General features: G+C 43.9%; 1 protein-coding gene across 6 annotated transcripts in view; it reads right to left on the reverse strand.

The window, feature by feature from the left end:
• The window catches only part of LOC146351415 (uncharacterized), a 54397-nt gene extending 27142 nt beyond the window's left edge, over positions 1-27255 (reverse strand). For 2 of the 6 annotated variants that reach the window (XM_084847266.1, XM_084847264.1), the window contains exons 1-4: positions 19428-19537; positions 17876-18029; positions 13247-13400; positions 8143-8349 (exon numbers count right to left, since the gene is read on the reverse strand). In XM_084847266.1, coding sequence (XP_084703392.1) covers positions 8143-8349; positions 13247-13400; positions 17876-18029; positions 19428-19503 — 591 coding nt within the window. In that variant the 5' untranslated portion in view covers positions 19504-19537. The other 4 variants (XM_084847260.1, XM_084847263.1, XM_084847261.1 and 1 more) reach the window with 4 other exon arrangements.
• Positions 27256-27498: the final 243 nt, after the last annotated feature.

Raw genomic sequence — 27498 nt, forward strand, 5'->3', positions numbered from 1 at the left:
TCAAAACATCTGGAGATCTACTTTCTGCCCACCTGTCATAGGTATGGGAAGTTCATACTGTACCCTAAAAATAAAGCTAATCAACATGGTGAATACTTTGCATGTATTATAACTACCACACTGAAGCATTTCGGTTGACATCAATGGGACTGCCATAGTATGAACAGCTCCCCGAGAGTGCAGTTCAGCTGTTCATTCAGACGTAAGCATGCCTATTTTTTCAGTTACCCCTTATTACTACTTACTTCCAATATGAAAAATTAAATGGAGTTATAATTATCAGGAAGCAGCCCAAGAGTTACTCACGCTTTTCACTCATACCTTGATAGTCTGATCATGGTTTCAAATTCTAGTTCAGAGGATGGGTGCAAACTATATTTTGTCAATTTCAGATGAAATACCAAAATATGGTTTGCTATGAACCAGGAAGTTAGGGAGCCAATTGGATCACGGAAGAGGAGTGACAAGGACAAGGGAGAATGCCTCAGCCCAAGGCTCACTCATGTAATGCCAAACCGTGGTTATTTGTTACATGTGAACCAAGCCATTGTTTCAGGATATAACTCTGAGTTGTTATACAAATTGATAATCTAACTCAAGGGGTATTTATGAAGGGATATTAGGTTGTGTTCGCTAACTCCTCTTTTCCATTATGTTCGGTAATTCTCAGGCTGTTGTATACATCCAGATAATTATAATACAATTTAATTTTGTATATCTAGAGATGTGAATGCCTGGAAAACAAATGAGGGGCAGGAAATGGAAAAATGTTGCTGGGGTGGGGGAAACACATTTTTTCCAGATACTTTTTTTGTCCTTGGAAAAAAAAATGGGGGGGATTTGAATTTTCCTCCCATTTTTTCTCTGGGCTTTCACATCTCTATGCATATTGGAAGCAAGCAGTAATAAGGGGAGACTAAATAAATGTTAGGCATTCTTAAGTCCCAATGAACTACTGACTTGTGCTCCCAGGGACCCCTTCATACTTTATGGCAGCCACATGGAAGTCAAAACATCCATTGTCAACTGTGCACATCTCATATATCCTTGCTTATGAAAAGAAGCCTTATGTTAGATCAAGCATTCCAAAGCCATATTTCATGTGAGAAAAAATATAATAACTTGTTCTGTATTGACATTATTTCTATATTTGTGATGGATATGCATTTAGAAAGCAAGGATGAGCTCCCGCTTTAAAATTACAGTGCGCTAAGTAGCTTCAGAAGTCAGGGAACACAATAAGATGCTTATGTACACAAAAGAAAACTGCCTGCGACTCCTGACCCCAATTCCAAGGGAGCACCACTTCAGTGTCAGGGATTCAAAGGGGAGGGTAAATTGTCAGTACCTGGTACCAACAAGACAAAAGGGCATGTGTCGTTCCCCATGTGTAATCAAACAGTGTACTGTCCTCTACGTACCGGGTTACCACTTGGCACCAAATGGTTAAATATTAACAAGGTGCAATTAGAAGTCAAGGAAGGCTCGTCACTTAGGCGATATAAACTGTACAGGAGATGCCTCTCATCTAATACACTGACTCGCAAACGTCATGTGTCATAAAACGTTCAAAACAAACATGATATTTGTGTGCTAACTTTAAAAAAAGAAATAATTATCATGTTAAATATTTGACTATTGTCAGACTCTAAGTCACAGTTTCCTAAAATTTTGAAAAATCATAAAAACTTTACTGATGGCGAAAGCAGCAGGAAAATGCACTATGTTCCTCCACTCTACACGTTTGAAAAATCCTTTCCAACATTAGCAGACAGAAAGTAGATTCCTAAGGGATTTTTGCTTGCACTAGCATCCCCTAGTGAAAAGAAATATCTGAAATTATTGGTTGGAAAGTTTACAGCAGGCATGGGCAGACATAAGAACATAAGAAGAACTATTCTGGATCAGCCCAAAGGTCTATCTAGTCCAGCATTCTGTTCCACAGTGGCCAACCAGCTGCCTATGGGAAGCCTATAACAGGCATGAATGCAACTGCAGCCTCCCACCCATGTTCCCCAGCAACTGGTATACAGAGGCATACTGCCCCTGATACTGGAGATAATATATAGCCATCATGACTAGCAGGAATTGATAGCATTATTCTCCATAGGATTGCGAGATTACTTGTTTTTTGCTAGAATGCAACTGGAGCTAGGTGCAAAATAGTTGCTAGGGGGTGGAACCAGATACAAAAAGATGGCTCAGGGGTGTAGCTAATTATGGCACCACACAAGCCATACACTGGGGTGACCTGTGTATACAAGTACAAATCTACATCTCAGTTACTACAGATCAGGGATTCTAACAGCTTAATTTAGGAGGGAGGAAGCCTTTTCACTGTTGCTATTTTTAAACAGTTGGGAGTCAGAAACCCTTGCTGATCTACTGCAAATCATCCAGCGATGTGCCAGTAGATTCCAATTTACCTCTTGCTCACTCCTGTTCTTTGGGCTGCTTGATATAATTATCTACTCCAGCATGTGTAGACAATATGTTTGTCACATATTGCAATGAACAGTTTGCGTATATGGCCTTTCCTACCCATGAAAAAGAAGAAAATTATCTGATGTGATATGGTACTCACAGACCAGTAAACACATTAGCACTCATTGGCATCTGTTTAGTTGAGGGACCTCCCCCTTTGTACTCTGCCCTCATGACCCATATCAAGCCCACTAGTACTTTAGATACCCCCTCACCCTTCTTTTGTTTTTATGGGAAACCCCCTTCCCTAAACCAACATCTTAAAATGGAATTCCTTGCATTAAAAGTTCCATTTGTGTTACCTCTGCAATTCATGCTACCCCCTCCAAAGAGTTCATCTCCCATGGTCAGCTTTACCACTCCATCCCTCCTCCTCCGGTCTTCCTTAATCTTCCAGCTCCATTGTTCTTTTACTGTACTCAGGACATTAGGGCTCCTATGGACCTAACAAGGCAGCCTTTGGTCCCCCATTATCACCTCCCTGTAGGCTCAATAGAGCATATTTTGAATTCCAGGATATGTAGGGCTTCACCAGACCAGGATTTTTTTATGCTGCAACTTTCCAGGGCTTTTGTTTCTGGATTCTTTACAGGATTAAGATCAGCTCCTTTACACAGCTGGACACATGCTTTGATTTAGTTCACTTGTCTACAAGTTCTATGTTTCATCATACAGCCACTAGATGGCGCTGTTGTATAGTGGAACTGTGCAACTACACACTGCCAATATAGTGAATTAACATTCCTTATCCGGTTATCTCCGATCTTTTAAAAAATGGGTTAAAACCTGTCAGAAAGTGCGGGAGATGCCCTGGAGGTTGGTAATGTCGTGTAAAGGACCTGCAAACTTCCGTTAGTGACCAATCACAAGTGTGCAATAAAAGTGTCGTGTAGAAATGCTCTTAGTGAAGGAAGGAACTCCCAGATCACAGTAGACATCGAAGGGAAATGTGTCCTTTTTATTCTCTTTGCACTGGAATAGGTAATATTTGCATGTCAGTCCTTTCTCTCTTCAGTCTTTCCTTCCTTCTCCCCACTAGCACCAATAAGGTTTACCCATGTCTCCCTGGGCCAAGTTCTCTGCATTCAGACCCCATTGCCTTCCCAGTCAGACTCCTCACATGTTTATCCAACCCCTTGTACCCTCTTCATACGGAGCAGCCTCTCCTCCTCCTTCCCTGCCTAAACTCCTCATGTGCCACTCAGTCTTAGTCCTCCTTTCCACTCCCAGACTCATCCACAGAATTAACTAAAATTCTAAATTACTAAATAGTTGTTGCTGTTTATGCTGGCTATTTAAATGCTGGCTATGTGTTTATTCCTTCTATTTTTGAAATAAATTATACACTTGGTTGTTCTATTTCTGGCTCCACCCTTATTGCTAAATTCCCCTCTTTAGAGAGCCCAGTCTTAGGTCTATTTCTCTCTGCCCATTTGGGCATCCCAATTCCTGCCACTAGACTGACGATTCCTCCTGTACACATGACCATTACACATGTGGACAAAGACAGTAACAACCCTCAGCCTCATGGTCTGTGAACCTGTTAATCATATAGGAAATAATATTTGCATCTTTTAAAACTGATGATGAATGTTACACACTACTCTTAGTGTAGGGACAACATAAATGAAAATGGAAATACTTGTGGGAGGGGGGCAAAGACCACATATTGTTTATAACAGTATCCATTAATGGAATTACATGAATGCAAGCTGAATAATGGAAGAGGAAAGGAATGAACAAAAAGACTCAGTGGTAGAGCAACTGCTTTGCATGCAGGAGGTTCCAAGCCCAAGCCCTGGCATCTCTAGGAAAGACCCTTGCCTGAAACTCTGAAGTGCTACTGTCAGTCAGTGTCACAATACTGGGCTAGATGGACCAATGGTCTCACTCAGTGTAAGGCAGCTTCCTATGCGAGCAGCCTGGCTCCCTCTGTTCAGTCTACCCTGTTCCATTTACTGACTTCTGTGGCATTTGTCTCTGAATGGGTTTTCAGCATTGCATTAGTTTCACAATATGGTTAAGAGGCAGTATTTGTTAGCCCAGGATATTGAGATATAATTAGCTAAAAATGAAAACAGGGAGATGCTGCGGAAGAGTATCCAGGCATGCCCTCCAAACCCCTTACATTTGTCAAAACCCAGTTAGCCAGGAAGCAAATTCAATTGCTGTGGAAATAAAATTAAATTTGATGTACATTAGTGCCATATATCCCATTAATTTCCCTAAATAGCACAAGACATTCCTCTGGATAAATTTCAGACTCACTGTCACAAACTACAGGTCTCGCTTCGTAGCAAGAGGCCCAGATGGAAGCAGGGAGCAGGAGAGAAAGGTCTAATTCCACACTGACCACTGCCCTAATTCACTATTCTCTCAGTTCAACACATAAGCAAAAGACCACCTTCCAAATATCATGCTTCCAACATCCAATTCAGGGCAGAAAAGGATATATCCACTAATTACACCAGGGCAGAAACCCGTCGATCAAGTTCTGCACCTGAAATTTGGGGATTTGATGCACCACATCTTGCGAGCTTGGATAAGATAGAATAGAATCATAGAATAGTAGGGTTGGAAGGGGCCTACAAGACCATCGAGTCCAACCCCCTGCTCAGTGCAGGAATCCAAGTCAGAGCATCCCTGACAGATGGCTATCCAGCCTCGTCTTGAAGGCCTCCAGTGTGGGAGAGCCCACCACCTCCCTAGGTCATTGGTTCCATTGTCGTATTGCTCTAACAGTCAGGAAGTTTTTCCTGATGTTCAGCCAGAATCTGGCTTCCTGTAACTTGAGCCCATTATTCCATGTCCTGCACTCTGGGAGGATCGAGAAGAGATCCTGGCCTTCCTCTCTGTGACAACCTTTCAGGTACTTGAAGAGTGCTGTCATATCTCCCCTCAGTTTTCTCTTCTCAAGGCTAAACATGCCCAGTTCTTTCAGTCTCTCCTCATAGGGCTTTGTTTCCAGTCCCCTGATCATCTTCATTGCCCTCCTCTGAACCCTCTCCAGCTTGTCTGCATCCTTCTTAAAGTGTGGTGCCCAGAACTGGACACAGTACTCCAGATGAGGCCTAACCAGTGCTGAGTAGAGGAGGACTAGTACTTCCCAGGATTTGGAAGCTATGCTTCTATTAATGCAGCCCAAAATAGCATTGGCCTTTTTTGCAGCCACATCACATTGTTGGCTGATATTCAGCTTGTGATCTACAACAATTCCAAGACCCTATTTGCTTGTTGTGTTGTTGAGCCACGTATCCCCCATCTTCGAACTGTGCATTTGGTTTCTTCTTCCTAGGTGCATAACTTGGTATTTATCCCTATTAAATGTTATTCTGTTGTTTTCTGCCCAGCACTCCAGTCTATCAAGATCACTTTGAATTTTGTTTCTGTCTTCCAAGGTATTAGCTATCCCGCCCAATTTTGTGTCATCTGCAAATCTGATCAGCAGTCCCTGCACCTCCTCCTCCAAGTCATCAATAAAAATGTTGAAGAGCAATGGGCCCAGGACTGAGTTCCATGACAACAGGGATGCAGAACCTCTTTCAGCAAAAGGGCTGAATTCCATTTTGGATAAGCTTTCAGGGTCATGTTCCAGTGGCAGGTGGGGCCGAAGATGGGGGGGGGGGTATGGCCAAACACAAAGGGGGTTGTACCAAAAATACCAAAATATTTTAGCTTAAAGCTCTTACGGCTGGTATCTAAGGGTATTCTAAACTTTAGGGTAATCACACATAGTGGAGACTTTTTTCTTCTTCTTTTAACCCCTCCATGGGGGCGGGCAGATTTTGGGGTGAAATGGGCAGGGTAGAAGGTTTAACCCTCACCTTTTGGAGCGCCATGGTTCCAATCTGATTTCTTGTAAAATGTTTGTTTTAATTATGGGTCAACATTTATCTTGTTGTTCAGTGCTCTGAAATCTTTGATGTGGAACGGTATATAAATATTGTAAATAAATTTTAAAAAACTCTTATACACTTACACAAGGTAAAGACAATTATCACACATAGCTCCACTATATATGGTTAACTTGAATGTTTTGTTTGGCACCAAGCTTTAGAAGAGGCATTTCAACCTTTTAGAATGGGGAAAAGCCTGCACAAAAGCCAGGAAACCACCAAATAATTGGTGATTGGGGGAAAGGGGTAGGGCCATATAGGGAACCTCAGACTGGGACCTAGGAGGGCCAGATTTGTCCCCTGTACCTGAGTCTCTGTACCCTGACATACATCCTCAAAAGCAAAACGCACTAAGCAATATCACTGTATATGGAAGGGTTACCAATGTGGTACTTTTGAACAATCGGAGAACTGTTAAAACCTTAACTAGGATTCAAAAGAAAGATATAGTTCAATTAGCCGATTCCCTTATTGAGCACGGTGAAAATCTGGATCGATTGCATGATGTTCTAGAAGTACTTGAAAGGGAAGTATCTTAGCCAGAGCTACCAGAAGAAGGTCAAGCAACTGCCCAAACTCTCTCAAGAAGATGCTCCATGTTGACCAAGAGGGTCAACAAGACACCAGAAAACCATCGCTGAGGAATTCTATACTTGCAAGGAGTCTATGGCCCCATCTACATGGCACCGCTTTGACCCCCATACCCCGTCGTGACTGCGCAGCATTTCAGCTTCAAAGTACTTCTGGTGGTATACACTCGCGGTTTACTGCGCACTTCCCTAACAGACTCCGCCGTGCCCTTATTTTTGCCATTATACTTAAATGCACAGCTGTGCAGTCCCGTGAGTGTGGGGGTGCAACACTTCAGTGGCTGTTTTGCATTTTAGGGGCTCTGCAGTGTCTTTCTGTCCCTCATTAGGTAAAAAGTGAGTGTTTTGTGCTCCTTCATTTCCACGCCATCTGTTTGTCAGTTCCCCAGCCTGAGACTCTTGCGATGGTTCGCACTCATAAGCGTGAGTGATACATGCCTACCTATTGCCCCAAAATGGTGGCCGGAGCGATGTTGGTCCTCCCCCAACCCACCCACCCGGCCCTTGGGCGCTGAGTCCAAAAGCAACCATTGTGAAGATACGAAGCTGCAAAAATGTGCGAAAGTGTGATGAAATAGATGAAAACACATCTCTGTGCCACTGTAACTGTGCAGCTGCGAAGGGATTGGGGAGTAAAGGGACATCACAGAGCGACGCAAGCACTATGCATGCCTACAACATGCCTACTGCAAAATGAGAAGTCGGTTTGGGGAAGGGACAGATGGCTCGCAACCACGGGAAACCCGCAGCAAAGCGAAAACATTGCAGCAAAACTAACTGCTCCTTGGAAATCTGCATTTTCCAGAAGAAAACCACAGATGGCTCTGAAGTGGCAACTGCGTCGTCTAATCAGAAGGACCTCAACTCACACCTGCCCTGGAGTAAAAGGCTCATGTAGATGGCCCCTAATTATAACAACCGACAGCCAGCACAGATGTTAAACTGAAGTTTTCACATAATGTGCTGTTCCTGGGGACACATTTGCATGGAGTAGCACAGCAATATGTGATCCACCTCACCCATGGGTACAACAACAGATATTTGGAAGTGACTCCTGCAAGTGCAACAGCTGAGGGGGGAAAGTGCTGCTGCATTCACACGATTTCTGTAATTACAATACTTAGCTAGTTTTGAGTTTTCCATTTTCACTGGCTTAAGGCAGACCTCCTTACCTTAAAAGTGTTTGCCAAAAAAGGATTATGGAAGACTTGGCCATGATCAGGTGCTTGGCCATCTATCAGCAGGTCCTTTCCATGTTGGTTTCCAGGAGACTGAAGGGCATGAATATTCTGCTTCCAGTGGTAAGAAGTAATCTCTGACACTGGAAAGCCCTTCTCAGCCAATTCTATCGCTGGCTGCAGAACCTGCTGCATGGAAAGCTGAATCAGGAAAGATTGCACAGTTATTTTCCATAGAGCTACTTATTTGAAATGAACGCATGTCTAATTAAAAACATTCCCAAGGTTCACCTCTTTACAAAACTTAGTCCCATGGACAAAACTGTTTAATCCACTAGTAATAAAAAGTAGGCATCTTTACTACAAGACATTTCCTAGAGAAGAGGCGACTTTGGAAGTAGTTCCTGCATGCCAGATAAGCAGGTAGAGCTTCTGGCTTCTTCCCTATATGGTGGCTACTTACACATCGCCACAAAAGAGGACACCAATTAGCATAACATTTATATATGCTAATTTATATGTACTGATGCAAGTTTAGAAATGCTTATAATTTATATAGAAATACAGTACATCTCACTCTTGTATGCAAGATTGTGACCAAATGACCCGTGTGCCTTGCTCAGCCTGCTATCCAGGTGCTAACTGTGGAGGGGCAACTTCATAAACAGTAGGGTTGGAAGGGTCCTATAAGACCATCTAGTCCAACCCCCTTCAAGGACAGTGCTGCTCTCCCTTCTTTGTATTCTTTACCTTTAAACCAGACTTGGGGCATCTCTACACCAGTCTAAAATCCTGCATTTAAAACAGGGCTTTCTGCTTCCATTTTACATGCAGGATCACAACGACTCCTTTTTTCATGTGCTTCCTTTTGCCCCAATCCCTTCCCCCTGCTTTTCCCCGTATCTGAGTCTTCCATTATCTTTCACTGATCTCGCTCCTCTTCTTGCCACTTTTCCTCTTTTCACAGAGGAAACTGAAGCGGAACACAACGGGGTAATCTGATAGCTCATTATCTGTGATCTATTTAAAAATGGAACAAGGGGCATTTAGTGCAAGAGACAACTTGAATGATCACAGCATCATGTAAAGAGCCCACAAACTTCAGTGAAGGAGTAATCTCAATCGCAGGATAAAAGCTCAGTGTGAAGCAGCCCTTGGACTGGACAGTCATTCAAACAGAGAATGCCTTCAAAATGGAGGACTGTTGTTGTTCAGTCGTTCAGTCGTGTCCGACTCTTCGTGACCCCATGGACCATAGCACGCCAGGCCTTCCTGTCCTGCGCTCTCTCCCGGAGCGTGCTCAAGTTCATATTCATTGCATCCGTGATGCTATCTAGCCATCTCATCCTCTGCCGTCCCCTTCTCCTTTTGCCTTCAGTCTTTGCCAGCATCAGGGTCTTTTCCAGGGAGTTTTCTCTTCGCATTAGGTGGCCAAAATATTGGAGCTTCAGCTTCATTATCTGTCCTTCCAATGAGCACTCAGGGCTGATTTCCTTTAGGATGGACTGATTTGACCTCCTTGCAGTCCAGGGGACTCGTAAGAGTCTTCTCCAGCACCACAGTTCGAAAGCATCAATTCTTCGGCGCTCAGCCTTCCTTATAGTCCAGCTCTCACAGCCATACATTACTACTGGGAAAACCATAGCTTTGACTATGCGGACCTTTGTTGGCAAGGTGAAGTCTCTGCTTCTTACTATGCTGTCTAGGTTGGCCATAGCTTTCCTCCCAAGGAGCAAGCGTCTTTTAATTTCATGGCTACAGTCACTGTCTGCGGTGATCTTGGAGCCCAAGAAAGTAAAATCTGTCACTGCTTCCATTTCTTCCCCTTCTATATGCCAGGAAGTGATGGGGCCAGATGCCATGATCTTAGTTTTTTTAATGTTGAGTTTCAAACCAGCTTTTGCACTCTCCTCTTTCACCCTCAACAAGAGGCTCTTGAGATCCTCTTCGCTTTCTGCCATTAGGGTGGTATCGTCTGCATATCGGAGGTTGTTGATAATTCTCCCAGCAATCTTAATTCCGACCTGTGATTCATCCAACCCGGCATTTCTCATGATGTACTCTGCATATAAGTTAAATAAGCAGGGTGACAATATGCAGCCTTGTCGTACTCCTTTCCCAATTTTGAACCAATCGGTTGTTCCATGTCTGGTTCTTACTGTTGCTTCTTGACCCTCGTACAGGTTTCTCAGGAGACAGGTAAGGTGGTCTGGTACTCCCATCACTTTCAGAATTTGCCACAGTTTGTTGTGATCCACACAATCAAAGGCTTTAGCGTAGTCAATGAAGCAGAAATAGACGTTTTTCTGGAATTCTCTTGCTTTCTCCATGATGCAGCGAATGTTGGCGATTTGATCTCTAGTTCCTCTGCCTCTTCTAAACCCAGCTTGTACTTCCGGTAGTTCTCGGTTCGCATACTGCTGAAGCCTAGCTTGTAGGATTTTGAGCATCACCTTGCTGGCATGTGAAATGAGCGCAATGGTGCGGTAGTTTGAACACTCTTTGGCGTTGCCCTTCTTTGGAATTGGAATGTAAACTGACCTTTTCCAGTCTTGTGGCCACTGTTGAGTGTTCCAGATTTGTTGGCATATTGAATGCAGCACTTTAACAGCATCATCTTTTAGGATTTTAAATAGCTCGGCTGGAATACTGTCATCTCCGCTAGCTTTGTTGTTACTAATGCTTCCTAAGGCCCACTTGACTTCACTCTCTAGGATGTCCGGCTCAAGTTCAGTGACCGCACTATCATGGCTATCAGGGACACTGAGATCTTTCCTGTATAGTTCTTCTGTGTATTCTTGCCACCTCTTCTTAATCTCATCTGCTTCTGTTAGGTCCCTGCCTTCTTTGTCCTTTATCATGCCCGTCTTTGCACAAAACGTTCCCTTGAGATCTCTGATTTTCTTGAAGAGATCTCTAGTCTTTCCCATTCTGTTGTTTTCCTCGATTTCTTTGCATTGTTCATTTAAGAAGGCCTTCTTGTCTCTCCTTGCTATTCTCTGGAACTCTGCATTCAGTTGGGTATATCTTCCCCTTTCTCCCTTGCTTTTCGCTTCCCTTCTTTCGTGAGCTACTTGTAAAGCCTCATCAGACAGCCACTTTGCTTTCTTGCATTTCTTTTTCTTTGGGATGGATTTCGTTGCTGCCTCCTGAACAATGTTACAGACCTCCGTCCATAGTTCCTCAGGCACTCTGTCTATCAGGTCTAATCCCTGAAATCTATTCCTCACCTCCACTGTATATTCATCAGGGATATGATTTAGGTCATACCTGAATGGTTTAGTGGTTTTCCCTACGGTCTTCAATTTAAGCCGAAATTTTGCAAGAAGCAGCTCATGATCTGAGCCACAGTCAGCTCCAGGTCTTGTTTTTACTGACTGTATGGAGCTTCTCCATCTTTGGCTGCAAAGGACATAATCAATCTGATTTCGATATTGACCATCTGGTGACGTCCATGTGTAGAGTCGCCTCTTGTGCTGTTGGAAAAGAGTGTTTGCTATGATCAGCATGTTCTCTTGGCAAAACTCTATTAGCTTTTGTCCTGCTTCATTTTGTACACCAAGGCCATGCCTGCCTGTTATCCCGGTGATTTCTTGACTTCCTACTTTAGCGTTCCAATCCCCTATGATGAAGAGGACATCTTTTTTTGGTGTTAGTTCTAGAAGGTGTTGTAGGTCTTCATAGAACCGATCAACCTCAGCTTCTTCGGCCTCAGTGGTTGGGGCATAGACTTGAATTACTGTGATGTTGAATGGTTTGCCTTGGATTCGTACTGAGATCATTCTATCTTTTTTAAGATTGTACCCCAGTACTGCTTTTCCCACCCTTTTGTTGACTATGAGTGCTACTCCATTTCTTCTAAGGGATTCTTGCCCACAATAGAAGATATGATGGTCACCTGAATTAAATTCACCCATGCCTGTCCATTTGAGTTCGCTGATTCCCAAGATGTCGATGTTCAATCTTGCCATCTCATGTTTGACCACCTCCAGCTTACCTTGATTCATTGATCTGACATTCCAGGTTCCTAAACAATATTGTTCTTTACAGCATCGGATTTTCTTTTCACCACCAGACACATCCACAGCTGAGTGTCCTTTCGGGTTTGGCCCAGCCGCTTCACTCTTTCTGGCGCTACTTGGAAATACCCTCTGCTCTTCCCCAGTAGCATATTGGACACCTTCCGACCTGAGGGGCTCATCTTCCGGTGTCATCTCTTTTAGCCTTGTGATCCGTTCCATGGGGTTTTCTTGGCAAGAATACTGGAGTGGGTTGCCATTTCCTTCTCCAGTGGACCACATTTTGTCAGAACTCTCTGCCATGACCTGTCCGTCTTGGGTGGCCCTGCACGGCATAGCTTATGGCTTCACTGAGTTACGCAAGCCCCTTCGCCACAACAAGGCAGTGATCCATGAAGGGGAAAATGGAGGACAGTGCTCTATAAAAGAGGACACATGGCCGCCCTTAGCATTGAAAGGCAGCTAAGGAATGCTCCAGGAGTCTCTAGGGGTGGGGAGGAGCTATAATCCAGCAGAAAGGCACCGAACTGGGCTTGACCACCATCTGAAGTAGAACAGAAGTTAATATGGGAGGAGAAAATATCAAAGGCTTGAGGCTTAGGTGTTTTGAAGGGAGGGGGGGGGAAGAGGAATCCTCCAGGAGTGTTCTCTTCTCCTGAATCTCAAAACAACATGAAATATCACAGCAATAAGCACTGTTTAAGATGTTTTATTTTAAAGACTTGTTTGAACTTTAAATTCTTCTTAGCAGTTAAGGGTGAATAGCTGGCTGCAGAATGCTGGGAGTTGTAGGCCTTTGTTCTGTCTAAATATGCATAAGATTGAGCCCTAGATTTTAAAAACATTGTGCATGAGGAAAATGGAACGCTGAAGACTGATCACAATGGTGTGACCTTTTCCTTGCCCTTCTCCGGGCGTAGAAGGAGCAGAAGAAATTATGCACAAATAACCAATTTGCATGTTCAGTTTTTTTAAAAATGCAACATTTTGTGTTATGATGTTGTTGCTTTTAAAATTGCAAAGATGACACCGCTCTGAGGCACTGCACTTTTGAACCAAAACACTAATTTGGGGCTTACCTTTTTGCTGCCATACAATGCAACAGCATCACACCAGGCAGCTGCAGTACCAGGTACTGTGACATTATATACATGTAGTAGAGGTGGAGGATTTGCCTCACTGAAGCCATGTTCTTTTAGCAGTTCAAGACTTAGGGACTGTGGAGCTCGACCGCTGCAAAGTAAACAGACATCCACATGTAAACAGGTTTACAAGCATATAACAACAATACCATCCATTTGATTTAAAAAGAAATAGATGGTATTGCAGTCAGCTTGGCACAAAATTGCAGCAGCTCTAGCACACCAGGTAAGCATGTAAAATAGTGTGTGCAACTTCCATGGCATTTATGACATTTTATATGTTTATAACACCTATGATTAGGTGCTATGCAGTTTTCTGTGCCTTCCTCACCATTTTCTTTGTGGCTGGGCAAGCTGCAGAGGAAAGCATTGGTCTGCAGCCACCCACTATCTTCATTTCTTAAGAATGTCTCTGAGCCCCATCATGTAGCCTAGAGGTGTTCATGGGAAATGAAGATGGCCACAGCTGGAGGCCTTCACTTTGCTTAGAAGTCATCTCAGTTGCTAGTAAGAAAATGTGTTCATTAAAAAAAATGGAAGGGGTAGGGGTAGCCACCAAGTACCTTGGTGGGCACTAAGAAAACTGTGGGTTCAAAGGAGTTGTTTAGCGTGTTGTAGCTCGGACCCTATCTCTGTCTTTTACACAGGTGGTTAAGTAGGTTACTTGTTCTTTGTGCCTAGCTATGCCTCCCATGGCAGCCATTTTATGGTGGTGCCGATGATAGTTTCTCAAATGCACCTACCCCTGGTCTAGACCTACATCTTAAATGTATAGCAACTAATCATAGGTGTTATAAAAGTATACTCCTTTAAAAAAGAAAAGAAAAGACAGGTTCCTGTATCTTTAATAGCTGCATGAAGTGCTGAGATTCAATGAGTGAAGCTTTTCCTGTCATGCAGATGCAGTGATGGGAAAAAGCTGCATCCACTGAATATCTGTCCATCATAAAACAGTTAAATGCACAGAAGTCCTGCCAGAAAAATGACCACAGGTGCCTTAAGAACTACAGACTCCTATACCCTATACCCTATAGCCATCACAGTATTTAGTGTCCTTGGTAGCTGCCATGTTGCTTTTTAGAAAAAAAGACCCTTCACGTTGTCTCATGATTGTTGAGCTAGCACTGCCCTGTCTACAGGTTGCAAATCAGTAGGAACAGGACCTCTGACTTGGGCAGTTTTCAAACCCCTTGCCTGGTGTTTTTTTAATCAAGCTCCAGATTGATTTCTAATTAATATGGTCTGTTTTGCTATTATTTTAACGCTTTTACAACAAACTATTGCACAGAATAATGGAAAACAGTTTTCATAGGAAAAGATCCTTCAATTCTATTTTCATTAGGGTGCTTGGCAGGGCGCACACTGTGGAGCCCCTGGAAACAAGCCAAAACTTTACATTTGAAATAGTTTCCTGTTTCTTTGTGAAAGGTTAATGAAGGGGAGGAAGGGGAGAGGGAAATCAGATATAGGAGTTACAGCATGTCCTGCCCTTTGGCCTTTGATGACAGCAACAGGAACCAAAGAGCACCTGGAACTGATGCTAGCCTTTTATAGCATCTTCCTATTAACATTCAGTATAGATCTACTGTGGAAGGACAACTATTCCCCTGTAGTAGTGAAAAATTGAATGGCACTCAAATGGAGGAAAATCAAGAGAAAGGAAAGGAACTAAGGTGCAAAGCTGGACCCTGACCTTCTAGTTAAAACAAAAATCCTCCCAAAGTGAAACCAGAACTGCATACTCTCTGTCCACCAGGATGTTTGCACAGAAATCATTATCAAGGTTAACTTAAAATAAATTAAAATGACACTATACACACAAGCCTGAAGGCACACACACATAAACTGAACAAATACCATTTGTATGTAATGCAAACAGATTTGTGATAAGTGCAGCAAGCCCAAAAACTGCCACTAAGTTCAGCACCGTTATAAACGTGAAATTCCAATGAGAAATTCAGCCTAAGTAATCTCCCAGACAATACTGAATCTGTTCATTTTCCTTCAGTAGTATTAGTGGCAACAACCTGGATTCTTGTTTATCCACTCACTTTAATGATTCTACATTTGCACACTCTTCCTACCACCACCTTTTGTATGCTCCAAGCTAGGGAGCCAGCATTCTCCAGGGCATAAAAAGCTGGGCTCCACCTGGGAAACTAGGGTTCCTGTCCTATCTGTGTTTTGAATTAATTGGCTTTGAGCAAGAGCTGATCTACACAAGAGGGTTTTTTCATCACTGTAACATCTGGCTCACCAGTGCAGCACACAATGCACTCTCTAATCCATTTTTGTCATGCTACTTTAGTCCTTATATAATGAAATTTTCAAGACAGCTTTTATAGTGATGTTTGGCCATCTTGCAGTTTACTTGCAGACTATGTGCTGTGTATGTGCTATTGTTGTGGTTTTGTTACCTGTCCTGACAGAAGTGGCTTCACCAGCGATAGCCAATCCCCTGGTATGAGTGGCAGGGTGTCATGTGTGGTTCTGTGGGGTAGGAAGTAGGTCTGTCTGCCATTTCCTGTTACCCTCAGTGGTGGATCAAATCTACCAATTTAAATTCGGGAGGCTGTTCATGTTCTTCCTGTGCACGTCCAGATCTGCGGAGAATGGTATTTGTAGGCAGGGGCGCCCTACATGGCTTTCTCACTTGCTCTCACATGGCTTCCTAGCAAAACGGCCCCTCGCTGCTGCTGTCACCAAGGAGGAGGGGGGATGAAAGGAGGCGGTGGAGGCGGAGAGAGACATGAGGGGGGCAGCGGCAAGGAGCCATTTTGCTGGCCATTGCCATGCAAGAGCACGTCCACATATACACATACTTCCTTCTCCTCCTCCGTAGGGTTTTTTTTTTTTGGCGCACATAACTGCCAACACACACATTTCTTTCTCACTTTTCCCAAGGGTATTATACAAGATGTCCACATTCTGCCCTGCTTATCATTCTGTCACACATCTAGACCCCCTACGCACACACTGCAATGTGGGAACCGCTTCAGTATGATAAGGTCCCATATCGCAGTCACATGCATTTGAACTGAGTGTATCAATTCCACAGGAAAAGCCTATAGAATTACCTCTACCCACAAGGTTGCATGGTGAGACTCTTCCCCAGGCTGGGGTGGCTGTGATACATATGAAGGGGGCCTTAAGTGTGATCAAGAAACGGAACCAAGGAAGTATTTATGTGGGCAGGAGAAAGCTGGATTTTCAACAGCTGAGATCACCCCCACCTCAGTGCTGCACCCAAGTGCACTCCTTTCATTTCTCCCCAAAAAGTGAATGGGTGCTTTTCACTCATACAGGAAAAATACAGCATGTGTTTGGGACACCCTTGCGGTGAGGGCACAACCTGCTTTCTACCCCTTTCACTGGGTGGTCCCAGGTTCAATGACAGGGATCCCACACTGGGGTGCAATGTGTGTGTAGCACACCCCAGAGTTCTTACAATGTACATATCTCTCTACAACAGCCTTCCCCAACTTAGTGCCCTCCAGATGTTTTGGACAACAGCTCCCAGCATTCCTGCCCATTGGCCATGCTTGTTGGAGCCTATGGGAGCTGAAGTCCAAACCATCTAGAGGGCACCAGATTGGGGATGTGTACAAATACCCCACACATCATATTTATGTGCGTTCTGCCAATTTTGACTTTTATAATAAAGTTAAACATTCAATTCTATCAAACACACAGAATAAGAATCTTGAAGCATTAATAAAGCCTGAAGATATGTAGTCCATGTCCAAAGAGTAATGCAACCACCTGTAACAGAATAGCAGTTTTGATGGATCAAAAAGGCCAAATTTGTTCGTAAGTTTTGAGCAGATACATCCAAAATTTGAAAATTGCTTTATGCTTGCTACAGACACTGGACTCTAATACATTGCAATTTCACTCCTAGTTCTATGAAAAGCTATTAAATGTTCTATATTATTATTTTTTACATTTCTATACCACCCCACAGCTGAAGCTCTCTGGGCAGAAGTTAAAACATTAAAATACAGTATACAAAGTTTAGAAGCCATTTACATATTCAGTTTTTCCTTGTAAAAACAGGTTAAAAACCCAATGTTCTGTCCATGGGAAACTGACCCATCCTAGACAGGCTTATAATTTGTGTTCTCCAACAAGAACATAGAAAGGACTCTTCCTTTTAGATCAGCCCAAAGGTCTTTCTACACCACAGCCCTACACGTGTCTACTCAGACATCAATTACATTGAGTTCAGTGGGTCTTATTCCCAGGAAAGTATGCAAAGGATTGCAGCCCTAGTCTAGCATTTTGGTTCCCACAGTAGTCAATCAGATCACCTTCAACAATACACTGAACATCAAAAAGGCAGCAACATCTCTTCACTCAACAAACCTAGCTTGCCTTCACAGAGTTCTGTTAGCCTCCTATTTTCCTGGCTCCTACTTACAAACCAGCAACAAAAAACGGGAACAAGCAGGAGTTACAAAGAAGAAAAACTCAACAGTACAACCCTCCCCTGTTGCACAACAGAAATATTTCTCTACCCCAGTAAATAAAAGAATACAACTCTTGTACTTCTTCTTTGGAACTTACCTTCCATTGAGACCATGGACCTGCTTTGTCCTTGCGTCATAGTAGAGGCAGAAACAATCTCCACCTATACCAGTATTGTGTGGTTCGGTAACATTTAAAGCAGCTGCGACAGCTACAGCAGCATCTACAGCATTGCCTCCTCTCTTTAAAACATCTGCAACACCAACAGGGAAGCTTATTAAGGATCTGATAGTAGTCTTTTTCAGTGGGGGAAAGTCTAAAATTGTAACTACTTGCAAAAGAGTGGCAAGTGTTAGAATCACAGAATCCTAAGAATTAAAGGAAGACATGGGAATGATGGGGCACTATCCAGTGATGCCCTTGCGCTAATGATAGCTAGTGCAAAGGGAAGCTAGTGCTTGCTGGCACAACCAAACTAGCACTTCTGGAACCAGACAAGCCAGCAGAGCTCCCAAAATATCGCAGCTTCACGTATATGCTGACGGGATCCAAGCTGGCAGTGACTGACCAAGGAAGATCTTGGTCCATGTTGGACATAATTAGAAAAGGAATTAAAAATAAAACTGCCAATATCATACTGCACTTATACAAATCTGCGATGTGACCACACTTACTGTGTACAGCTGTGGTCATGACACGTCAAAAAGGATATTGTAGAGTTAGAAAAGTTGCAGAAAAAGACAACTAAAATGATCAAGGGGCTGGAGCAACTTCCCTGTGAGGAAAGGTTACTGGTACTGTTTACCTTAGGGAAAAAGTAAGTAAGCAGACACATGATAGAGGTTTATAAAATTATACGTGGTGTGGAGAAAGTGGAGACATTTTTCTCCCTCTCTCATAATACTAGAACCCGGGGTCATCCCATGAAGTTTAGGAGATTGGTGGGAAATGCCGGACAGATTAAAGGAAGGACTTCTTCGCATAGCACAAGATATAGTGATGGGCACTAATTTGGATAGCTTTAAAAGGGGATTAGACAAATTCATGGAGGATAAAGCTATCAATGGCTACTAGTCCTGATGGATATATGCTACCTCCAGTATCAGAGGCAATGGATACTGGACTAGATAGTCCTTTTGACTGATTCACATGGCTCTTCTCATGTTCTTGCTAGAAGCACAAGCCTGCAGATGTCAGCAGAACAGTATATTCAGAGCTGGGTAAAAAATTGGTATTGAGATGAAAGCTCTTCTTTTAGATTATGAAAATTTGAAATAATTAATAACAATAATAGGAAATACTATTTTCTTTTAAACTATTAACTTAAAATATCTAGCAATGCTCTCCTTTATAATAACAATTTTTTTTAATCTTAGGCAATACACTGTATTTTGATGTCATGCTTTATTGAGAGAGTACATATTTTATAATAAAAATGAAAAATGGATCTAAAGACTTCCCCCTTACTAATTCTTGTTGGTACAAAACCAGAACTGAACTCACCTGAAACATTTCTCAGTGTGCCTTTAAGTTTGACAGTTATTGTTAACTGGCAGCTAAAGACTTCCTAAATACTGGAACTATAGATAGCAATGTTTAGCAAAGTCCAGGTCATAACACATCAGCCACACGCAAAAGAAGTACAACTCACTTGCATTTCCTGTATATGAAGATGCCCAATGTATAATCAAAGGAAAGAGTATGAAGTTTTCTGAAGCTTGCAGCATATGCTTTTATTCCCTTTTCAAAGCTTCACCTTCTAGTTCACATCCAGATGTATAGGCTATATAAGCCAATAAGATTATAACGTATTCTTTGCATTTGATGGCTTTTGTTAATCATTTATTATTAACTGTATACTGCCTTATCTGCTTAAAAACCATCAAGCCTCATTTTAAAGATGAGATATCTGCTTCACCCATTTTCATAATGCAGATCCAAGAGACAGGGTTCATTTTTCACAGAATAAAAGACCCCATGCCAAATTCTGAGAATATTCCTATTCCGCTGATTTCCATTGGGGCACTACAACGTGAGCCTTTTATTTTTCAGACACCTTCATGAGATCTCAGATGATTTTCAGACTTCTTCATGAAAGAAGAAAAATGGTTTTTACTCTCTCAGATCATAGAGAACATAATAATCTAGAAGTCATGGCTTAACATGGATGGCTGTAGTGAGAGAATAGTTCCCATGTGTCCTTTCTCCATAGTTGCCTTCACCAAAGTTCACACTTGCGAACTCTAAGTGTGCATGACATGACACCAGAGATATTTGGCCCCAGGCCAAGCACCTTATCACCTGAGTTATGGTCTCCCTGTGTGGGATTTATTGATTTGATTTGTGCTCCACCTTTCTACCAAAAAAGGCACTCAAGATGGCTTACAGTCACAAATAAAATTGGATTAAAAGAATAATAAAAACGAATTCAAGGAGAGAGCAATCCTATGGTCACTAGACATTGTCTAGAGGACCATAGGATTCTCTGGTTTCTGGGACCTGAGGTTGGAGCCAGGACTCCGAATGTGGTTCCCAGAAACTGCACTTCCCACCCCTTCCCCCACGCCCGCATAGCCAGCTCTTTTCTCCCCACGCTGGCTATGTCTCCACACTTGGAAACGGAAAATGGAGACAGGGATAGGGGGGCACTCCCAGGGACAGAGAGGGAAGGAGACAATGGAAGCCACTTTATGCAGCTTCCTATGCACTGTGTGGCCTCCTTCCATCCCCCTTCCTGAAGCCACAGCTGGACAGCCAAAATTAGCCATGTAACCAAAAACGCAGGGCAGATGGATCCGCCGTACTATGGTCGCCCTGCACTGGATACTCAGCAGCCTCTGACTATCTCAGTAGGATTGCACACTAAAACACAATTAAAAACGTAACAACAGAATAAAGCCTGGTTTATGTACTGGCAGTGATGTGCTGGAATAAGGGTTGAATTACATTATATACAGTCAGGACCAGAAATATTGGAACAAGGATAACTGTTTTGGCAGTTGGCCTCTGTGCACCACCACACTGAAGTTGAAAGGAAACACACCCAGATGGGAGCGAAGTCAGGACTTTCAGCTATAATTCAAGGGGTTTGACAAAAGTGGGGCACTAACCATTCAGGAAGGACAGCCAGTGGCATACACACACACCCATCGTTGGTGGCTCATAAGTAACGGAACAAACCAACATCATTTCAAACTTAAGGGTCGTCTTTAATACCTGAATGAAAATCCCTTGCAGTCAATGACTGCCTGAAGTCTGGAACCCATGGACATGGCCAAATGCTGAGTTTCCTCCCTCAAGATGCTTTGCCAGGCCTTTACTGCAGCTGCCTTCAGCTGCTGCTTGTTTGTGGGACTTTCCGCCTTCAGTCTTGTCTTCAGTAAGTGAGAAGCATGCTCTATTGGGTTGAGATCAGGTGACTGACTTGGCCATTGAAGAAAGCACACAACGCACTCTCTAATCCATTTTTGTCATGCTACTTTAGTCCTTATATAATGAAATTTTCAAGACAGCTTTTATAGTGATGTTTGGCCATCTTGCAGTTTACTTGCAGACTATGTGCTGTGTATGTGCTATTGTTGTGGTTTTGTTACCTGTCCTGACAGAAGTGGCTTCACCGGCGATAGCCAATCCCCTGGTATGAGTGGCAGGGTGTCATGTGTGGTTCTGTGGGGTAGGAAGTAGGTCTGTCCGCCATTTCCTGTTACCCTCAGTGGTGGATCAAATCTACCAATTTAAATTCGGGAGGCTGTTCATGTTCTTCCTGTGCACGTCCAGATCTGCAGAGAATGGTATTTGTAGGCAGGGGCGCCCTACATGGCTTTCTCACTTGCTCTCACATGGCTTCCTAGCAAAACGGCCCCTCACTGCTGCTGTCACCAAGGAGGAGGGGGGATGAAAGGAGGTGGTGGAGGCGGAGAGAGACATGAGGGGGGCAGCGGCAAGGAGCCATTTTGCTGGCCATTGCCATGCAAGAGCACGTCCACATATACACATACTTCCTTCTCCTCCTCCGTAGGGTTTTTTTTTTTTGGCGCACATAACTGCCAACACACACATTTCTTTCTCACTTTTCCCAAGGGTATTATACAAGATGTCCACATTCTGCCCTGCTTATCATTCTGTCACACATCTAGACCCCCTACACACACACTGCAATGTGGGAACCGCTTCAGTATGATAAGGTCCCATATCGCAGTCACATGCATTTGAACTGAGTGTATCAATTCCACGGGAAAAGCCTATAGAATTACCTCTACCCACAAGGTTGCATGGTGAGACTCTTCCCCAGGCTGGGGTGGCTGTGATACATATGAAGGGGGCCTTAAGTGTGATCAAGAAACGGAACCAAGGAAGTATTTAAGTGGGCAGGAGAAAGCTGGATTTTCAACAGCTGAGATCACCCCCACCTCAGTGCTGCACCCAAGTGCACTCCTTTCATTTCTCCCCAAAAAGTGAATGGGTGCTTTTCACTCATACAGGAAAAATACAGCATGTGTTTGGGACACCCTTGCGGTGAGGGCACAACCTGCTTTCTACCCCTTTCACTGGGTGGTCCCAGGTTCAATGACAGGGATCCCACACTGGGGTGCAATGTGTGTGTAGCACACCCCAGAGTTCTTACAATGTACATATCTCTCTACAACAGCCTTCCCCAACTTAGTGCCCTCCAGATGTTTTGGACAACAGCTCCCAGCATTCCTGCCCATTGGCCATGCTTGTTGGAGCCTATGGGAGCTGAAGTCCAAACCATCTAGAGGGCACCAGATTGGGGATGTGTACAAATACCCCACACATCATATTTATGGGCGTTCTGCCAATTTTGACTTTTATAATAAAGTTAAACATTCAATTCTATCAAACACACAGAATAAGAATCTTGAAGCATTAATAAAGCCTGAAGATATGTAGTCCATGTCCAAAGAGTAATGCAACCACCTGTAACAGAATAGCAGTTTTGATGGATCAAAAAGGCCAAATTTGTTCGTAAGTTTTGAGCAGATACATCCAAAATTTGAAAATTGCTTTATGCTTGCTACAGACACTGGACTCTAATACATTGCAATTTCACTCCTAGTTCTATGAAAAGCTATTAAATGTTCTATATTATTATTTTTTACATTTCTATACCACCCCACAGCTGAAGCTCTCTGGGCAGAAGTTAAAACATTAAAATACAGTATACAAAGTTTAGAAGCCATTTACATATTCAGTTTTTCCTTGTAAAAACAGGTTAAAAACCCAATGTTCTGTCCATGGGAAACTGACCCATCCTAGACAGGCTTATAATTTGTGTTCTCCAACAAGAACATAGAAAGGACTCTTCCTTTTAGATCAGCCCAAAGGTCTTTCTACACCACAGCCCTACACGTGTCTACTCAGACATCAATTACATTGAGTTCAGTGGGTCTTATTCCCAGGAAAGTATGCAAAGGATTGCAGCCCTAGTCTAGCATTTTGGTTCCCACAGTAGTCAATCAGATCACCTTCAACAATACACTGAACATCAAAAAGGCAGCAACATCTCTTCAGTCTTGTCTTCAGTAAGTGAGAAGCATGCTCTATTGGGTTGAGATCAGGTGACTGACTTGGCCATTGAAGAACATCTCACTTCTTTGCCTTGAGAAACTCTTGGGTAGCTTTTGCTGTAAATTTTGGGTCATTATCCATCTGCAATATGAAGCGGCATCCTATCAGTTTGGCAGCATTCAGCTGAATCTGAGCAGAAAGTATAGCCCTATACACTTCAGAATTCGCCTGCTGCTTTTATCAGCAGACAGGTAATCAATAAACACCAGTGACCCGGTTCCATTGGCAGCCATACATGCCCGTGCCATAACACTGCCTCCACCATGTTTGACAGATGATGTGGTATGCTTTGGATCTTGAGCGGTTCCTTTCCTTCTCCATACTTTTATCTTCCCATCATTCTGGTAGAAATTAATCTTGGTTTCATCAGTCCAAAGAATCTTATTCCAGAACTGGGCAGGCTTTTTTGGTGTTTGCTGTCAAAGGCTAATCTGGCCTTTCTGTTCTTGAGCGTTACCAGTGGTTTGCACCTTGTTGTGAAGCCTCTGTATTTACATTCATAAAGCCATCTCTTGACTGTAGATGTTGACAATGACATACCTACCTCCTCAAGAGTGTTCTTGACCTGGCTAGATGTTGTGAAAGGGTTCCTCTTCACCATCAGCAGAATTCTGCGGTCTTCCATGGTCTTCCAGGCCTTTTGCTGCTGTTGAGCTTGCCATTAATTCCTTCTTTCTCAGGATGTTCCAAACTGCTGTATTGGCCACTCCCAATGTTTTTGCTATCTCTCTGATGGGTTTATTTTGTTTCCTCAGCCTAATGATGGCCTCCTTCACTCGCATGGACACCTCTTTGGACCTCATGTTGGGAGTTCCAGTGACCAGCTACCAAATGCAAATGTCACACTCAGAACCACCTCCAGGCCTTTTATCTGCTTGATTGGTCATGGGATACCCAGGAAACAGGCCACACCAGGCCATGCATCTGCTTGTCAGCCATTTGTTCCATTACTTATGAGCCACTAACGATGGGGGGGGGGGTGTATGCCACTGGCTGTCCTTCCTGAATGGTTAGTGCCCACTTTTGTCAAACCCCTTGAATTACAGCTGAAAGTCCTGACTGGGTGGGTTTCCTTTCAACTTCAATGTGGTGGCGTACAGAGGCCAACTGCCAAAACAGTTATCTTTGTTTCAATATTTCTGGCCCTAACTGTACCTGTTGTGTTACATTATATATCTGTTGTAGCAATACGTTTTCAGTAGTCATCAATGCAGGTGTGAGTATTTTTATTTCTCCCCCACCCCCTCTAAAGTCAGTGGAAGGGAAAAACTTTGTGCCTGGTTTGGAGTGCAAAGGGGGCATGAGTGTGGACGGACAGGGTGGCATAAACATGCTCCCCTCCTGGGATGCCCACGTCATGCACAGACTCTAGCCTGTTTCAGCTGTTCCACTGGCATATCGTTGCGGGAGGAACAGCTCCACCAGCACTATGTTTTGCCAGCATATTGGTTGTGGAGGTGGCACTGTATCTTGGGTCCCACTGGTGCAACAGGGCTTCCAGAGGATCCTATCGCTCCTCAGACAGCATATCTTCAGTTGAGGATTGCACCCTACGTTAGGCACATGGAATGAAAGGAGTACTAATTCAGGGCACTATCCAACAGGACCGCTCTGCCTCCACTGGCTCCACAGTGCTTGCGGGACCCACTGCTTGTGCAACGGGGTGTTGTTGCTTCTAAAAATATCCCTGGAAAAGAGCAGGAATGTTAGTTTCCAGATCTGGACCAGTCAGCAGAGTTCCCTTATCTGAGCTCCGCTGACCTGCTGTTCCAGAAACAAGTGTTTCTGCTCATTTCTGGTTATTTTTAGACGTGCCAAAGCCCCGTTGCACGAGCAATAGACCCCGCGAATGCATGGACACAGTATACTACCCAAAGTTTGGAACCAACCCATTGAGTGACAGCCACCCCAAAAAGAACTTATAGATTTCACACACATACACACATAGCCTTTAAAAGAACAATAAAACCAATTACCAAGGCCAACATTTGTTGCAAGAGGCTGGCTTGATGCAACACAACCACTGGTGCAAACCACTGGAGATCTCCGAGAACAGAACTTAAGCTGCGCCGTCATTTTGGGAACAACAATATGCAACCTGCACAAGTACAAAAGAAATACACATGAAAAGTTAATAGATGTACATATGAGGCTGGCTGGGGAATGCTGGGAGTTGTCGGAGGTTTTTTTTCTGTCTAGACATGCATAGAATTGCACCCTTACCCAGGTTTTTCATTGATTGTACAAAATGGGCAGAAGCGGTTCGGTTTGCTTTATAAATGTATACTTTATTCGCAGGAAAACAGCTTTGAATTGCATGATTCATCCCAATCTCATCAGGTACCACCTGTCAGTTCATTTCAGGATATCCAGTGATCAAACACAGCTTGAAACAGGGGGAATGCTGGGAGTTGTAGGACTTTTTTTTCTGTCTAAGCATGCCTAGGATTGTGCCCTAAGATTCAAAGCTGTCCTAATACCTTCTTGTTCAAATCGGAGTACTTTGAATGTGGGAAGTCTATTGTGGCTTGAATCTCCCCAATTTTGGACTTAGGTCTAGTCAAACTAATGCAAATATCATTTTTATATGTCCTGCTCCAAAGACCCAAGTTCCCATTCATTTGTTTGTTTGTTATAATTGAGGAGATCTGCATATGTAAAAAAAACCAAAAATACTCCACACCGCAACACTCTGTTGCAGGTCGCACTTGTTCACTTATAAGGTGTATGTTAATGTGAAAAGTGCCTTTCTTTCAGGTAACCACAGGGATCCAGCAAGGAGGGGGATCAGGTATTTGTCGGGGGGGGGGCACCCTCCTTCCTGCAAGAGAGAAATCTTTCCTTTCTGGACTGGGAAGGTGCCAGTGACTGGAAAACAGCAGTCTACCTTTTATAGAATGAGTCTATTTTTATAGAATGAGTCTATTGGGATGCATCGGTAGCGTTACGATTTGTGTGTGTGTGTGTGTGAGAGAGAGAGAGAGAGAGAGAGAGAGAGAGTCAACTCTTGCAAAGTTATCTGGTTTCGTTTGGCTTTCGCCACCTTTCTGAGCTACAGAGTTAACTCGTTCCCCAGGTACCGAAGTGAGAGAAAAGAAGAGGCTAAAACGAACACCACTCCTAGCGAGCGACCATGTGTGCGTGTTTTAGCATCATTCCCTCCAGTCTCAAATACAATCCGGGCTCAAATTAGGAACATTCGTCTCCTCAAACAGCGAGACATTCCTCGGGGGTAGAATGGTAGCGGTGCGATTACGCAGAGAAGCATCTACCGTTAGGTGCGAGAGTAGCAGCCGCAAATGGCGCTCCAGGCACGGCTCAGCCTGGCAAAGGTCTTCGCCGCGAGGCCCTTCTAGCTTCGCGAAGTACAAAGGTCGACCCTTTTCTCCAGTGGAAGCTGGTGGCTCCTATTTCCGTGGGGCAGCGCATCCTCTCCGGGCTTCAACCTGAACCAGTCAGAACTCCAAAGGAGTTCAGCATCCAAAGTGCTGAGCCCCAGCCTCAAAATGGGTTCCACGCCTTGGACAGCTCCTTCAGCGTTCTGACTGCTTCTGACTTAACCCAGAGAGGATTCGCCGCCCCACTGAAATCGGAGCCACCAGCCTCCACTGCTTCTCTCCCTGCCGTTCCCTGTATGTATATACAGCTGCAACCGGCCAGCCACATTTAAGGGAATGACTTTATCCTCCACGAGCAGGCGGTAGACAAAGCTGAAGCAGGGATTATACTAGAGGAGTGCCCCATTTCATACTATGGCGCAGACAGAGCCCGCGCACGCGCACCTGCTCCCTCAGAAGCGCCTCTTCTCTCGCGCTGCGGCGCCGCCTTGTCCTGTCCGCACCAAGCGCTGTACAGAAAGCGGCGGCACCCTCCGGAAAAGCCGAAGCAACGGGGCTGCCTGCTCCTCTCGCGTGGCTTCGGAGCGCATGACTTTAGCGGCACCCGCAAGACGGCGAGCGCTGCGGGCCGGGATCCACGGCGCGATGACGATGGTCATAAAGAAGGAGACGCTTTATGCGTCTGATGAAGGGAGCCCTGGAAGCTTATGCCACAATACACCCGCTAGCCTTTAAGGCTGAGATGGGGAAGGAGTGGTTCATCATCCCATCATCCCTCACCATTGGCTATGCTGG

This window comes from Heloderma suspectum, chromosome 3 (genome assembly GCF_057233095.1).
Source record: "Heloderma suspectum isolate Gila_16-S chromosome 3, 16-S_ref, whole genome shotgun sequence".
Lineage (NCBI taxonomy): Eukaryota > Metazoa > Chordata > Lepidosauria > Squamata > Helodermatidae > Heloderma > Heloderma suspectum.